The 17,275-nt window shown below is 41.4% G+C and overlaps 1 protein-coding gene across 1 annotated transcript in view; it reads right to left on the minus strand.

Annotated features, from left to right (window-relative positions):
- The window catches only part of OTOGL (otogelin like), a 129,159-nt gene that overhangs the window by 17,328 nt on the left and 94,556 nt on the right, over positions 1 to 17,275 (minus strand). Inside the window, exons 42-51 of the mRNA XM_073338544.2 lie at positions 14,218 to 14,432; positions 9,665 to 9,806; positions 9,098 to 9,283; positions 6,659 to 6,871; positions 4,606 to 4,710; positions 4,157 to 4,264; positions 3,212 to 3,313; positions 2,393 to 2,497; positions 2,266 to 2,306; positions 600 to 663 (exon numbers count right to left, since the gene is read on the minus strand). Of these exons, the coding sequence (XP_073194645.2) occupies positions 600 to 663; positions 2,266 to 2,306; positions 2,393 to 2,497; positions 3,212 to 3,313; positions 4,157 to 4,264; positions 4,606 to 4,710; positions 6,659 to 6,871; positions 9,098 to 9,283; positions 9,665 to 9,806; positions 14,218 to 14,432 (1,281 nt within the window). The remainder of the gene's footprint in view (positions 1 to 599; positions 664 to 2,265; positions 2,307 to 2,392; positions 2,498 to 3,211; positions 3,314 to 4,156; positions 4,265 to 4,605; positions 4,711 to 6,658; positions 6,872 to 9,097; positions 9,284 to 9,664; positions 9,807 to 14,217; positions 14,433 to 17,275) is intronic.

The following is a 17,275-nucleotide window of genomic DNA, read 5'->3' on the forward strand; positions in this document are numbered from 1 at the left end:
GGGAATAATGTATTCTGCCGGCAGTCTAACCAAACATTTCTCCCCCAAGTCCCTCTGCCCCAAGACAGGGGGGTAGGGGGGAGATTTTTCCCACTCATCAATCCCATATTTGGGGCTGGTAGCTCAGTATCAGCACATACATGAAAGATTTGTGTCCATGTTTTACACTTGATTTGGAATTTAATTGTTAAACTGGATAGGATGGGGACTTTCCTAGTATTTGGAAGGAAAAGAAACCCTGCAACATAACACCGCTTAAAAAAAACAACCCTTGAAAAGCTATAAAATGCACTACATAATGTCAATTATATTCCTGGGCTGGGGCTGAAGTAAGTCTTCATATTTTCTGCATTTCTCTAATATTTAACACTGTGCTAATCTAATGATACATATATTTAGTCTGCAAATCACAAAAATGTAGCCTTTCGCCAATTAAATGTCTATCTTTAGAATTAACATTGAGACATTATACACTGTAGATATAAAGTCACTTTAGCGTTTCCACTTTAGAAGGCCAGTGTTGGCCCATTGCTGCATTACTTGTGTGCTTTTGTTTAGTAAAACAAAAATTAATAAGGTTAAAAAGAAAAAAAAATTACCACAGATGTACTGCATGCATCCACAAGCACTGTAAATGCTGTCGTCTATTTTTTGAACCTCTCCCTGTGTAGCAAGAAACAGTTTCAGAGTCAAATACATCAAACACAACTTATAAAGCTTACAAGAGACACCCTTCTCTTAAAACATACAAAACTACTGCCACTCCAGCCTAAGCTTTGAGAAAGAGAAAATCACAATCCATTACAATAGACAGTATGGTTGCCATATTAACAACAGCTAAGTGGTACACTTCCTTTTGGTCTGAAGATAATGACAGTGTAGCTTAATGTCAGTTTGAATTAATACTGACCTGAAGAAGACCTTTGTTTTGAGATGAAACTTGCCTCTTTCACCCACAGAAGTTGGTTTGAAAAAATAATATTACCTTACCCACCTTGTCTCAGTTTTAATTAGTTTATTTTTTAAAAAATCTCTCTCTCTTTTATTTTGGATATATTTTCAAGTGATAAATCCTGGTTATTTTAATAATAAAGGTATATCTGGTCATAAAATACCACTTTGACAGCTCTGAAACCTCCTCCATGACTTTAGCGTATTGTCAAAATTCTGTACCACCGTACATCTCTTGCAAATGATTCAGAATTTGGCCTGTTATGACCTATATTACATTTCTTGCATTATATCCACATTACATGTTCCTTATATGTAGAGCCCTGCACGATACAAAATTTATATCGTATCTGTGGATATAAAGCAGATATCCACAGAGCTGCAGGGTTCTTCCAGGAACGGCAGCAGCAAAGGTTGCAGCATGTTTGGCATCCACTTCCAGGAACCAGTGCCCTGCCTGGGCAGCTCCATCAGCATGGCTGTACTGGCCAGCCCTGCCCACTGGGGCAGGCACCAGGCTCATTAGCAGCTGTCACTGGTCACACTAGTGTGTGCAAGCGGCTCGCATGCTCCTGGACACACTCACGACCAGGGATGGCTGCCATAGATATCTGCATCTGTGGATATAAATTTGGTATCCATGCAGGGCTCTACTCATCTGGGGGAGGGCATGTGATGGGAAAGTATGCCTTTCATCACAGTGATAGTTCAGAGTTACATCATTCGTTATCACGCATTTTCCAGGTTATAGCAACTATTTTGTTTAAAACAAAATAGAAAATGAGAGAAGAGGACAGTATATCTAAACTCTCATACGTTACAAAGGTCAAAGATATTTAATAACTTTCATAGGAAGCATATATAATTAACAAAACAAGCCAACATTCCTCTAGAAACAAAGCATGTTCATAAAGTTGATTTCTTTCAATAACAAAAATTAATTTTGTAACTGGTAAAATTTTAAGCATGTTGATCCTAGTCAGTATTGAACAAAGTAAGATTACATTTTCTTCCCTTCAGTTAGGTCTGCTTAAAAAACACAAAATGAAGCTTCTCCAGTGGATTGATGGTCGCAACACAGGATCTAAAATAGGGGGTTACAAGCTGGATTTGGAAGATAGGAGACAGTGTTTCAACACCTCCCCATTTTATAATCCATGTACTGGCAAATATATGACAGGCAGTATTGATAGCCCCAATCCCATAGCCTGTGATGACAAATTCAAGGAAGGGATAGAAACAATAGCGCATAAAAAGAAAGGGGGGGTGGAATACTGGATGTTATTAAGTAACATCTAAAGAAAATTTTCTTACCACTTTACAGGTTGGTATAGTAAAATTTTCACAGCTACATTCTGAGAAGAGAGCAACAAAAATGTATCAGTCAAAAGACATTAACTTTTATTAATAAGTAACTAGTAGAAGAATGAAAAATAGTTACCACAGTGCCAGCCTGGACAACACTGTCCAGGTACTTTCTCTTTCACAAGTTGCATGTCAGCTGTGCAGTTCAGAAGAGGCACTGAACAACGGTTCTCATCACAAACTAAATGGGGGGAAATGACATGGCTCAACATGTTTTCAGCTCATATTTCCTTAGATAAACTATTCTAACAACATTGAAGGTTTTTCATAGAATTTTGTTATTATGATTTAATATTTGTTAAGGTCCAACAGCGTTCTTGACACTGTACAAGGGATAAATAGAGAGACAGGCCAAGATTTCCAAAAGTTAGCGATTTTGGTTATCTCAATTTTTGATGCCCAACTTGAATCTCCTTAAAGGGTTTTACATTTTCAAAGTCTGCTGAACGCAAATCATCTGAAAATCTTGCTCCATGAAAGTGACTCAAGTTGGGCACCCAAAATCACTAGTAGTTACAGGAGTGCTCTAGCTGTATATCTGTAAACAGTTGCTAGATAAGGTGTCAGTAGACGCTGGCTGACCAGAGGCACCGAGTCACTTCAGCAATGGTAGTGAACAACATTTCACTCCTTGTTGCAATGCTAATGCATGGGGATATCTGTGAAAACTGAAACTTCTTCAGAGTCTATTAAGGACAACCTGTGAAAGGGATGCCAGAATACTGTAATAACGTAGGACATTATACAATACTGAACATTTTATAAAACTATATTTTTAACATTTGGATAAATTCAACTTTAGATGGAAAGTGTTGAATCAGCTGAAAAAAAATACACAGCATATAATGTTTACCAGATATAGGAAAACCTTTAAATTAAAAACAGCTAAACTTACCACAGTGGTAACGAGGACAACAGGAATGCATGGTGCCAAGATCTACTGTGAGAATTTCCCCCTCATTACATAAAGGAACAGGCTCAATGCAAGATTCACAAACTAAAGTTAAAAAGAATAAACCAAATACAAAGTTTAAAATATATCATCAGAAAGTTGTTACATAGGAGCTTTATTCTACCCATGTTCTTCTACTGTGCCTGCCTGCCTGCAAGCTAGCCAGCCATCTGGGTATCTAAGAAACTTTTATTGACTAACACATTCAAACAAAATAGATAATTGAAAGTAATGATACAGTAATGGATGTACCTATTACTTTGTCTAGTGTTGAGATTTATGCTCAGACTGTTGCTACATGGACTGAAAAAATGACTGTCAGTGGGCAATAATAACGAAGCTGCAGATTGAAGGCAAAGGTCACATAATTCTATAAATGAAATATGTCCAAATATTTTCAGACAAGCCCAATTTCTGTACTTGTGTATAAAATGGCATCATTCTTTAGTGTGCAGTTCAGCAGTAATATTTAAAAAAGTAACCTAGGAATAAAGGTCCTAAATTGCAAAACAATACATGCAAGTGGAATTTATAGCCAAGTGTCTGCCCAGGCCAATCCTGTGACAGCATTCTCAGGCAACCTTATCAAGTATGCAACTAGAGACCTGTCTTTTCTTATTTGTAGATAACCTAATAACAGTGGTTCTCAACCTGTGGTCCAAGTATCCCCGGGGGGTCTGCAGATACGTCTAAGGAGTCCATAAAAGACAGACTGAAAACTGACTGAACAGAATTCACCTATATATACACAGACAATAGATTTCCAAAGGGGTCTGGCACCACTATTCAAAATTTTCTAGGGGTCCTCAAATGAGAAAAGGTTGAGAACCACTGCGCTATAATATCCTGTCTACCAACAAGAAAGCTAGAATAGTAAAGGCTTCTTACCACACAGATAAGAGAAACAACAAGGATCTTCCTGTTTTGCTTCAACAATAAATTGGTCCTCTCTGCACTCTGGACGGGGAGCATTGGGACATGCTAAGGGATCACATTCTACATAAAAGACAAGTCAGTATCTCTAATAAAAAGTCACATGAATAATCCTACAATAGAAAAAGGTATTTTCCTTAATTACTTTTTTTTTTCATTTTCTCTTCTCTTATCTAAACAAAACTAAATTGATTGTAAATCAAAACTGACAGAAGAAATACAAAAAAAAAGTATAAACCCTAAGGAACAGAGCAGAAACAACCTGAGGAAGAGAGTAGAAACATTTCTCAGAAGTTATTTATGGTGATCTGTTAATACAGGCAGAATTGTCGTTTGGTACAATTACCCCAGGTAATGTAGGGATGGGAAATATGCTTTTAATCTTGTCTCCATATATCACTTACCACATTGGTATTGTGGACAGCAGGAAAGGGTGCTATAGCCTACCATCAATTTTTCACCATTTTTGCATGTTGGAATAATAGCCTCACACAAAGTCATGTTACATTCTGAAAAAAAATATGGCATATGCAAATATTCACATGTGTATGAATGTGAATAGAGATTACATTGGTTGATAACTGGCAAGTGGTTACAGGTAGCTATCTAGAGAGTGAAAATACCAGTTCAGCTATCCCATTTGCCCTCTATTTCCACAAAAATATTTCATTAAGACATTAAAAAAAGCATCTTATGACTAATGTATCAAATACTAGACCCATGCTTCTTTTGGTAAGAAACATGGACAGACAGAAAGCTAGCATCTGGCCATCAACTGACACTAAGCTGCTTTCTGGGAAAACAGTAACATGCCAATGCATGATTCACTTAGAAGAAGCAGTGGTGCAAACATGTAGAATCATGAAGATTCTAACAAGGCATTCCACTGTGCTGGCAGCTCACTGATGGAAATAGAAAATAAAATAGTTAACTACATAAGATGAAGAACAGTATTGTCATTAAGGCAGAGGACATGGGATCAAGGACATTTGGATTCAGTTCCTGGCTCTGCCAAAGTCTTCTTGTGTTTCCTTGGCCAAGTCTCTCTATCTCAGCTCCCACATGCAAAACTGTGGTCAGTCATAACATTTCCTTTGTCTCACCCTATGACTTATCTATTTAGATTTTAAACTCTTCAGGGCAGGGACTGTGGGACTACTCTGTGTACATAATAAACCTAGCACTAGCGGACAGCAATCTGTGTTTCGGCCTATCGCCAGTACTGTTATCAATAATACCATTATTTATTATTTGCACAATAGAATACGTAATGTGCAACAACTAGGGAGAATTACCTTAGGGTTTGTCTACATGGACATTTATACCATGGCAAGCTGGGGTGTGAATCGACCCCGCACTAGCCTGCTGCAGTCTAACTGTCCATGTGCACTCTGCTGATGCATGTTAACAGCTTGTAGAGCACTTTGCTCTAGTCCTCTTTGGACTCGCTCAAAGAGCATTAACAAACTGTTAACGTGCATCAAAAGGGTCCACACGGGTAGTTACCCTGCGGCAGGCTAATGCAGAGTAGATTCACACTCCAGCTTGCTGTGGTTAATTGTTCGTGCAGACATGTCCACACTCTTCTATTTAAAAGCTCAGCATTGACCCTAAGTGTGAGGCCTGTTCTATCATATCCCTTCCAAGATAGGAATAATCTGCAAACTGTTTAGGAGAGTTTGGCCTATGTAAAATTAGCCTACACTATGTCTACACTAGCACTTTTGTCATTAAAACTTTTGTCAGTCAGGGGTATGAAAAAACACACCCCTGACTGACATAAGTTACACCGACAGAAGTGCTGGTGTGGACAGCGCTTTGTCAGTGGGGGATGCTCTCACACCGACATAGCTACCATCGCTCTTTGGAGGTGGTTTAATTATGCCGACAGGAGAGCTCTTGCCCATCAGCAGAGAATGGCTACAAAGGAGACCTTACAGCAGTGCAGCTGCAGTGGTACAGCTGGGCTGGTGTAAGGTCTCTAGTGTAGACATAGCCTTAGAAACCTGAGTCCCATTTTCAAAAGCGACTAAGACAATTCGGAGCTTAAATCCCATTGATTTTCTGAGAGACTTCAGTCCTACGTGCCTACAGGTGTGCCTACAACTAAACATGTTTGGGCTTGCGCTAGAGACCAAGCACTGGGACCCCACGAGGGGGGAGGGCCCCATAGGTCAGGGTCCAGCCTGAGCCCAAATGTCTATACTGCAATTTTACAATCCCACAGCCTCAGCCCCATGAGCCCAAGCCAGCTGATGCAGGCCAGCCACTGATGTTTAGTTGCAGTGTAGACATACCCTAAGTCACTTTTTAAAATAGGGTTTTCACTCTTAAGTCAATTAGGCATTTTTTAAAGTTTTACCCTGAACCCTGCCTGCAAATCAATCCATGTCAATAAATGTTTAAACACCTCCTTAGCACTCTTGTTATGGAAAATATGTTTGGCTGCATACATACCGCAAACTTTCTTTGGACAGCAAGCCCGCTCTTCAATGACATTAATGATAACTTCACCTTCCCGCTCACAGACTGGTAGTGGGTCTTCACTGCATTCAGGTTCTATAGCAATAACACTTCCATTCTCCAAACAGTTATACATACAACACCCTTTAATGGACCCATTCCAAACCTCTCCAGCAGAACGAGGCTGTCCTTCATTATCTGTACATGCTAAGGAAGAAAAATATTACATCCTTGAGACATGTATTTAGAACAGTTTTATTCCAGACTAGTACAAATAACGTGTCAGCTGGAAAGCCTCATGGCATGAAAGGATATGCAATATTTTATCAAGTATTTAATTGAAAGGTCTGCATTGTTTTCTAAAACATGATTGAGTCTGATACATTGAAAATTACTAATTTAATTGATCTATTCTATTAACAGAAACTCTAGATGGTATAGAATGCCAGCTCCACTGAATGGTATGATAGCTGATGTGCATAACACCAGAGTTCAAGTTTCTGCACATACTTCCTCTTTCCTTCTGGGATAAATTCAAGGAGTCAGTGACTAACTTTACAGCCTTGAATTGTCTGGGTCCCAGTTACATCAGAAGTTACCTCTCTAATGATACGTCCTTGTATGCAGTGTAGTTATAGCTGTGTCGGTCCCAGGACACTAGAAAGACAAGGTGGGTGAGGTAATATCTTTTATTTGTGACTCTAAAGCTTGTCTCCTCTCACCAACAGAAGTTGGTGCAATGAAAGACATTACCTCACTCAGCTTGTCTCTCTGATACCTCTTCGTGTCATTTAGGTCCTCTAAGAAGCATTTGCTGTCATAACCTAGATTTGAATGGCCTGAATCTTTCTACCTCATGCTCACAGAGCCACAAACCCTGAGTAAGTGCCCAACCTCACTTCCTTCCTTGAATCTATTTATAACTCAAAAACAATACCACAAAATAAACTTCAGCCTAAGCTTCCTACCCGTGACTGGCATTCAAAACCATTTGATCCAAATAGACACTACCATTCCCTTTACACATTGGCTGTTTTGTGGGAGAATTAAATTTAACATAAATGCAGTCATTTTGTGTATCCAGACACTATTAGCTGAAAACCAAATACCATATCATTAAAAATAATTGTTAGGACTTTGAAAGGCAAGGCCAAATAGCTGCATGATTGCAGTTTTGCTAATTAGAATGGGAGGATGAGACAGAAAGTTAACCGACCATGAAAATGGAGAGGCGTATGTAAATAGCCAACCTTGATTTTAAGTGCCCCTAACGTATGTTTTGTTGTTGTTATAGCTACAAATACTAAAAATGTTTTGCTAATAAAAAATGAGGAATTTGCTAAAGCTAAAAAAATTGGTGACCCACTCGGAGTGCCTATAAGTTATGTGCACTATTTAAATTAGCTATAAAATTTAAGTACAAAAATACACTTTGGAACAGTTCAAGGAAGCTTTTCTTTGAGCAAAGACTGACATCTCCCCAAGCAGGTGGACAAAAGGAGAGCCCCTGAAAGCCTGGCTGTTGATCACTGGAAACCATCTCAAACTTTGGGTAACTATAATCTGGGATGCTCTAAACCTGTATATGTATCTGTATATGTGCGTGAGACTCAGTAAAGAAGGAGCTTTCAGTGAAATCACTCTTGTTTGTACCAATCATTTATCAGACAGAGGAGCTGTGTCCCCATTGATTTGTTCCTGACACTGCCTAAAAAAACAGGTTAAGTTACCACAGTTTTGAGTTCTAAAAACCCCAGGTAATGGAGCTAATTATATCCATTTTCCAGTATGACTCAGTGGTAATTAGTCTGAATGTTAACACAGGATTATAACTAAAACTGTCAAGGAGGATTCCAGTATTTCTAAATTTAGTTTTGTTTCAACTCAGAACAAAAGCCAAACATTTTTAAATTCTTCGACTCTGGTACAGTCTGCTTGGTGGAGTGCCCTGGAGCTGCAGACCCCAGGAACCGGGACTCCCAAAAAGCCATTAGCCTAGAAGCCTAGTCCCCCCAGAACAAGCTGGCAGGAACAGCTGCTGGCCCAAAAGCACCCGCAAATTACAAACTTCTTGAACAAAGGGTGGACACAAAGCCACTCAATATAGAGGACAGGAACTATTCCTTGTTTTCCTTCCTGGGTGTGCTAAGAGAGGGAACAAGTTGTAGAAACACAGAAAGAACATCCTACTGTAATGGTCCTTCGACCAACAATAGCAATTGCACCAAGGACCTCCACAGCTGAAAGCATGAATTTCTACAGCTTGAGCTAAAGCTTGAGCCAAGCTCCATACCTGGGGCTGTAACAGATTCACATTCTCTGGTGACTGGGCAAAGATAGGGTACATAACTTACTATGAGATGTCAATATAACCCACCAGTCAGTGGGTTATAGTAACATACCTACTCAGCCACTCTGCTCAGCTTTACTTACCACATTTTTCTTCAGGTATGCAGAGGTCAGAGTCTGTTCTATGGAGAATAGTTCCATTTTTACATACACAATCTTCTCTTAAATAGGAGCACAGGGATTCTTCATAGAACCATTTATTTAGGCATGTTTTGGCTGCACAGGGTTGCACACAAGGCTGGTATTCCTTGCCATCAGGACAACCCAGAGCTACAAGTCACACACAAAGAGGAACCAAAGTATTGCTTTCATTTTCTTATTTTCAAAGGAGAAAATATGTAGTAAGAGCAAAATGTTTATATAATAAAAAGCATATTTTTTACATTTTTAGCAACATAAATTACAAAATTATGCTTCAGGAATACACATGACTAATTCAGTCAAGATTAGAATTAAGTTATAACATATTTAATGAAAGGCATAACTTTAGAGTTTTAAGAAATTTTACCATGATTTAACAAGACTGTGACTGAAAGGGTAAATCTTCTAGCAATAATGTTAAAAAAAAATTGCTGGCTAGTATACAAGACACAGAAATGTTGCAGTGATAGGAAATTATGTCTGGAGATAGAGTAGGTGTTATTTACTTACAACAGTAATCTGGTGTCCTCCACTTAATGCAGATATTATGTTTGTTGCACAAAGCCACATATGCAGAAAGTGCATCACATTCATAATTCCAAAAGTAGGTATTGTTGATCCACATCTTCTCACAAAAGTCTTGTGGTGAAACCTAGAATTACATTTTAATTGAGATTTAATGAGAACAGCTTTGTGTAATCAAAGTTGCTAATTAATTACAAGAAATATTACCACTGTAAGGGAAAAGAATCATCAGGAATCCCTGACTGACAGGAAGTCAATACCTTTTCTGTTTCTGATGACTATTTCTATGATTCTGCACTCTCCCCACATTAGTGTGTTCACTACTGGGCAGTTTTGTTACCGATCCTTCTTGACTTTTTGAATTTTGTTTCATTTAACTTCTATGAAGCACACAGTATATTCTATCCTCTCTGGCTCTGCCACTTTCATGTGCACATGAGAGAATAAACTTCATTCTGGCTGGCCAAGCATTCATGGCTTTGACACAATGTCAAACATTGATGCAGCTCAGAAATGGACCACACAGATTCAATGTATCGGCGCTCCTGACAGCTCTGTGAGGAGTGGTGTTCAGAACCCAATGGTTTTGTCATATATTTTGACTACCCGACCTACCTCTCAACTACTAGAAGCTGAAGACATCAAAGTGTACGAAGCAAAGACTATCCCCACCTTTTCCCTCCTGCTGCCAAATTGCTTTCCACAGCTCCCTCCTCTCTTGCCCCTGTCAGGTTTCTTCAAATGACACTTACTAAAATGTCACTCAATTTTTCTCCTCAGCCCACTCCTTCAATCAGAGTTCCCTCCATTTTCTCCCTTCAGATAGGAGCAGGGGAAAAGACAGGAAATGTCTCTGGAGCTTGAAGGAAGAAGTTGAGCTGCCCATGATGCTGCTCACAGTTGGCTGGTCTACAGTCAAGGAGATTTACAGGGAAGGGCAGAGCAGGGCAGAACAAACCACAGAGGAGGAGAGGTAGGAAAGAACAAAAATAAAATTAGGAATTGGAATCTGGACCTTTGCTCCTACTGTGAGAAAGCACCAGATGTAAAAGAAGTCTTGAGGCTTGTCAGCACAGTCCAGCAATGCGCACCAGAGGGGAGTGAGTTGTAAAGTGCTCTAAAGTATAGACCCCACTGATGTTCTCTAAAAGTATGCATTAACGTATTCCTGTTTCATGGAGTCTACATGGGGCCATAAGTGACACACGGGGTGGGGGGAAATGCAGCGTTACGTGCCCCCCAGATTTCTTCCAAGCACGGTTGAGGGTGATGTGCCTGGAAAAGGCACCAGCATTGAGCTCTCCCACTGAGCCCGACTAGGTGGCGCCCAGAGCAGTGATTTGAGACCCAGCTGGTAGCAGCTGCAGTTACTACAGTTCAACAGGTTTCAGAGTAACAGCCGTGTTAGTCTGTATTCGCAAAAAGAAAAGGAGTACTTGTGGCACCTTAGAGACTAACCAATTTATTTGAGCATAAGCTTTCGTGAGCTACAGCTCACTTCATTGGATGCATACTGTGGAAAGTGTAGAAGATCTTTTTATACACACAAAGCATGAAAAAATACCCCCCCACCCCACTCTCCTGCTGGTAATAGCTTATCTAAAGTGATCACTCTCCTTACAATGTGTATGATAATCAAGTTGGGCCATTTCCAGCACAAATCCAGGTTTTCTCACACACACACACACCCCCACACAAACCCACTCTCCTGCTGGTAATAGCTTATCTAAAGTGACTTTAGATAAGCTATTATTTTAGATAAGCTATTACCAGCAGGAGAGTGGGTTAAATTAGAACAGATTCCTGACATAATTACTGGGTGCTGATATTACCACAAGAGCTCTAAAAGATCATATCAAGGGATTGGTTTGAAAATATCTCTGTTCCTCAAATTGATAGAATATGCCAGAGCAATCCAGAGCTTCTTCATGTGTAGCTCTCTTTTAGAACAATCTCCATCTGCTATTACATATTATTGTAAAACATGACATCAAAAGTAGCTCTAGAAATCAAAACTCATTTGTCTCTTGAATGCCTGCTCTGAACTGCTGCATACCACCAGAACCTTTAAATTGTGCCTTCCCTCCTCCCCCCAGAGGTGAAAGTAAGACAGTCCGGTCCGGTATACCAGCAAGAGCCGGTACACAGACAACCGTACTGGCAGGGGGCAGCTTTCCCAAGCAGGCAATTTAAAAGGGCCCTGGGTTCCAAGCAGCGGCTGAAGCCCCTGGTCCTTTAAATCGCCGCCAGAGCCCCACTGCCGGAGCCCTGGGGAAGTGGAGGCTGGGAGCCCCGGGGCTCCGGCGATGATTTAAAGGGCACGGGGCTCCCAGCAGCAGCCAGAGCCCCAGGCCCTTTAAATCGCCGCCAGAGCCCCAGGGCTCCCGGCCGCTGCCACAGCTACAACTACAATGGGGCTCCAGTGGTGATTTAAAGGACTTGGGGCTCCCGGCCACCACCGCAGCTACCGCTACCATGTGGCTCTGGTGGTGATTTAAAGGGCCCGGGGCTCCCAGCCGCTGCTACTGAAGCCAGAGCCCAGGGCCCTTTAAATCACCGCTGGAGCCCCAGGGTAGCAGCAGTGATTTAAAGGCTTGGGGATTTAAAGGCCCCAGCCCTTCTGCCCGAGGAACCCCTGCCTGCTCAGGACCACAGTCCTGCATACCGGTAAGTCCTGCCTCCCCACCATCAGCAGTTACCAGTCACCTCTGCATGGAGCAGTTAGAGAACAGCACTTCAGAGTGCTCTACAATTTACATCCCTCTGGTGCACCATGTCGGCAAGCCCTTGGGAGTGGGCAAGGTTGTACGGTCATATTTCCTCTCCTCAAAACTTCTTATTTCTCTTCCCCTGCAAACCATGCCTAACCTGCCTGCATTACACCAGCTACCTCTAGTGGCAGCTGATGTATTGAACTATGTCATTACTAGAAGTACTGAAAATAAACACTGTCTGTAAGGATATCACAAGTATAGGATTCAGAGTGGTAGCCATGTTAGTCTGTATCAGCAAAAAGAATGAGGGGTACTTGTGGCACCTTAGAGACTAACAAATTCATTTTGAGAATTACCTACAAGTATAGGAGTGACTAGGCTAATGTCTATGTGACTCAGATGCTTCTGTAAGTCAGAACTGGATGCTATTACTTTCAATAGAACCATCAGGCCCTCACTCTGAGCAACATGCTTCTTGATCATGTACTAAACATTACCCTTTCTGAACAATACTTCAGTGTTAGGCTGATGCTGTGGAATCTCTGCATCCTATATGTTCTTTTCAAGTATGGCATGGTACTTTCAGGAGTGACATGGTGGTCCACACATTCACAGCTTGTCTTCACTGTTATTGTTAGCTCACATTAGTACACTCAAGTTACTCCATTCGAGCCAGGCTACTTCCAGTGAGAGTAGTCATGCTGAAGCAACACAGGCTGCTCATGAGTTGTTGGGTTTCAGAGTGGCAGCCGTGTTAGTCTGTATCAGCAGAAGCAACGAGGAGTCCTTGTGGCACCTTAGAGACTAACAAATTTATTTGGGCATAAGCTTTCGTGGGCTATAACCCACTTCATCAGATGCATGGAGTGAAAAATTCAGTAGGCAGGTATAAATATACAGCACATGAAAAGGTGGGAGTTTCATTACCAAGTGGGGGATCAGTGCTAATGAGGCCAATTCAATCGGGTGGATGTGGCCCATTTCCAACAGTTGACAAGAAGGGGTGAATATCAACAGAGGGAAAATTATATTTTGTAATGACTCAGCCACTACCAGCCTTTATTCAGGTCTAATTTGATGGTGTCAAGTTTACAAATTAATTCCAGTTCTGCAGTTTCTCGTTGAAGTCTATTTTTGAAGTTTTTCTGTTGAAGAATGGCCACTTTTAAGTCTGTTATTGAGTGTCCAGGGAGATTGAAGTGTTCTCCTATCGGTTTTTGAATGTTACAATTCTTGATGTCTGATTTGTGTCCATTTATTCTTAGTAAGGCAACTCCCATCTTTTCATGTGCTGTACATTTATACCTGCCAACTGAATTTTTCACTCCATTCATTTGATGAAGTGGGTTCTAGCCCACGAAAGCTCATGCCCAAACAAATTTGTTAGTCTCCAAGGTGCCACAAGGACTCCTCGTTGTTTTTGGTGAGTTGCTGTAACTTGAGCTGCAATACCCCCACTGCATTACTAGCTCAAGCTTCAGCACATCCTCATCTACCCCCCGCCCCCGAGGCTGGTTAGCTAGAGTTTAAAGCACCACCAATTAGCTCAAGCTAGAGATGTGTGCGGATGGACAGGAGCTGGATTAGGGGCAAAACCTGAGGTACAGCTCAAGCTAACAATGCAGTGAAGACAAGCTCTCAGAGATCTGCGGACCAGGAGACCATCTGAGGTTACTCATGAGCACATGGAGGAGGAATTAATTCAGTCAGTATCTTGGCAAAACTCTGGAAGCAAGTGAAACATAAAAATAAATATTATACATTATATTATTATTATCAATTTAATTATTTTAGACTTGGAACTGCTTATTTCTTTGTACTTACTTTTTTGTGACATGGGACAAAAACTCTTCTGTTTAACAGCTCCATACAGTAAGTGCAGTTATCTTCAGTACAATTTCTTACTGGCCTCCTGGTTGCTACATCAACTGATTTCTCAATTTCCCAACTTTTAATAAATGCTTCAATTTCTTCCATATTTGTAATTATAGTCCTATTTTGCATCTTGAGGTCATCAACTGGGTCTCCATTGCACACACCTTAAAACAGTGCATCATATATAGTGAATAAATATAGAACATTTGTTCTTCAATTAAAGAAAAGTGCAAATGATAAGGTAATGTTAACTTTGGATCAAATCAGTTTGTAAACAAGTTTATTTGCAATAGTCTATTGCATTTGCAAAAGTTAGAATTTCCTAAATATGGTTTTAATTTTTATTGGGTACTATTTATTGGGTATTTATTATCAATAATATTTTAGTTAGACAGACGGATCATACAGTTCAATTAAAAACTTTCTCAGACATGGATTAACCAAACGGATACTACAATATGTCACAGGCAGAATGGCAAACTCACTCAGATTGTACCAAATTCTGACACTCTTACTCACATTGAGTAGGACCTAATTCCACAAGTTCTATTATAAATTTAAATAAGAGTGCTTATGCAAATAACAGCTCACTGTGACAGACTGCAATATCCTGGACAAACCTTCTTGAATTAAGTTTAACATCTTTGGAGTTCATTGTATTAAAAATGCAAATATGTACTATTGTGGGATTGTATGGAATTTTTTTTTAGCAGGAAGATAAGATTAATGCAATCTCTGGGAGATATGAGGAACTTCAAAGCACAGTTTAGGACAATGCATATAAAGTGGATTTCCTAGGAAATAGTTGCGGGTGAGGGGAATGCAAATACCCACTTCAGATTTGTTGCTAATTACCTGCTCCTGGCAATCCCAGGTGAAAGACCCTTAAACTGTATAAGGGTGAACTAAACATATCACGAGTGTGCTAGTTCTGAAATGAGGCTCTTATGACCTTGTCACCACAAGAGACCCCTTTGGGAAGGTTTCAAGACTCACTTGCCAGAACCCATATTGAAGGTGGTGGGAATAGAATCTCTGGTAAGATTATTAACATCTGTATAGGTTCTTTTATTGTTTTAATATGTTTTTCTGTAGTGCTTTTACACTAAGAATAAACTAGGCTTGCATAGGAAGTGCTGTGTGGTAACTTATAACTGTGGACAGTTACACTGTTAACCCTATGAATAGAAAGTAAGCAGGCTTGCTTAGGCAGTGTCTCTTGCTCGGAATAATGAAGGGTACTGTCCAGCCTGAAGATACCCCAGTCAGAAGGGAGACAGATGGGTGTCTCCATCAAAGAGAGGCAATGGCCAGGTAGTCCAAAAGCCTGAGAATGGGAGCTCTTGCTGAACCACTAAGGGGAAACAGGTGCCCTGAACTGTGGAACTCACCGTGGGCAGGAAAGAGCTCATAATCTGGCACATTATTTGGATTTATCTCAACATTTCTAAACGCTAGAAGTTATTAAAAGTCATTTTAAAAAAATTGAATAAATTGCCTTCTTTACCACAAATACTTGTGTTACTTGATTTCTCAGTGCAGAAAGATGCATCTAACATATTTTAAAAATTAATGTTCACTATTCTCTTATGAATTTGATATTGTACGGAGAGACAACAGATGCAATTTCCATACTCAAAGACGGGTATTTTGAAATCACTAAAATACCTTCCTATAAATATATATTATACAAAGTCAACAATAAAATGGTAGAATTTGAATCTTTATGGATGGAGTTTGATTTAGCAAATAAGTAGCAGAGTTCTCTACACCCAAGGTGACACTGAATATTTTTGATTGGGGAATGGGCAGCTGGGGTTCCTATGTCTTTTTATTATTATCTAATTTGTTTGGTTGTTTCCTTTTCTTCCCAGGCCATAGAGCACTTTTTAATTTCCTCTTGAGTCATAATGGATTTTTAATTGGTGTTTACGTGTTTTTAAAGTCCTGGTAGGCATGATTTGTGTCTTGAGATCTTCCTGATATGTCTGGATGTAAAACAAATTTGTTATTCTGGTGCAATTACAGTAGCTGGATGATTTCATTATCAAACTCTACAAATTTTGCTTCATACAATTTAAACACCAAAGTCTCATTTAAAATGTGATTTAACATGCATGAACAGGTCCAGGTCCAGGTCCGGGTCCGGGTCCAAGTCCCCCCCCCCCACACACACACACACCTGCCTAAGAGTCTGGGAGGGAGTTTGGGTGCAGGATAGGGTTTGGGCTCTGGGAGGGAGTTTGGGTGCGGGAAAGGTGAGGGGTCAGGCTCTGGGAGGGAGTTTGGGTACGGGGTATGGGGAGCGGGCTGGGGCAGGAGGTTGGGATGCAGGAGGGGGGCGGGCTCTGGGAAGGAGTTTGGGTGCAGGAGAGGGTGGAGGGGTTGGGCTCTGGGAGGAAGTTTGGTGTGGGTTGCGGGCTCTGGGCTGGAGCAGCGGGGTGGGGTGCAGAAGTGGGTGCGGGGCAGAGCTCTGGGAGGGAGTTTGGATATGGGGTATGCGTACGGGCTGGGGCAGGGGGTTGGGATGCAGGAGGGGGGCGGGCTCTGGGAAGGAGTTTGGGTGCAGGAGAGGGTGCAGAGGTTGGGTTCTGGGAGGAAGTTCGGTGTGGGGCACGGGCTCTGGGCTGGGGCAGCGGGGTGGGGTGCAGAAGTGGGTGCGGGGGAGAGCTCTGGGAGGGAGTTTGGGTACAGACTCTGGACTGGGGCATGGGGTTGGGGCGCGGGAGAGGGTGAGGGGTATAGCCTTGCGCAGCTCCCAAAAGTGACACGCACACCTCTCTGGCAGAGGCTCCTAGGTAGGGAGACCTGGGGGGGGGCTCTCTGCACGCCACTGCCCGCAGGCATCGCCCCTGCAGCTCCCATTGGCCGTAGTTCCAGGCCAATGGGAGCTGCGGAGTCGGCACTTGGGGTGGGGCAGTGCACGGAGACACACACCCTCTCCTCCAGGGCCACAGGGACGTGCCAGCCGCTTTTGGGAGTGGCGTGGAGCGAGGGCAGGCAGGAA

The sequence above is a fragment of the Lepidochelys kempii genome, chromosome 1 (genome assembly GCF_965140285.1).
Source record: "Lepidochelys kempii isolate rLepKem1 chromosome 1, rLepKem1.hap1, whole genome shotgun sequence".
NCBI lineage: Eukaryota > Metazoa > Chordata > Testudines > Cheloniidae > Lepidochelys > Lepidochelys kempii.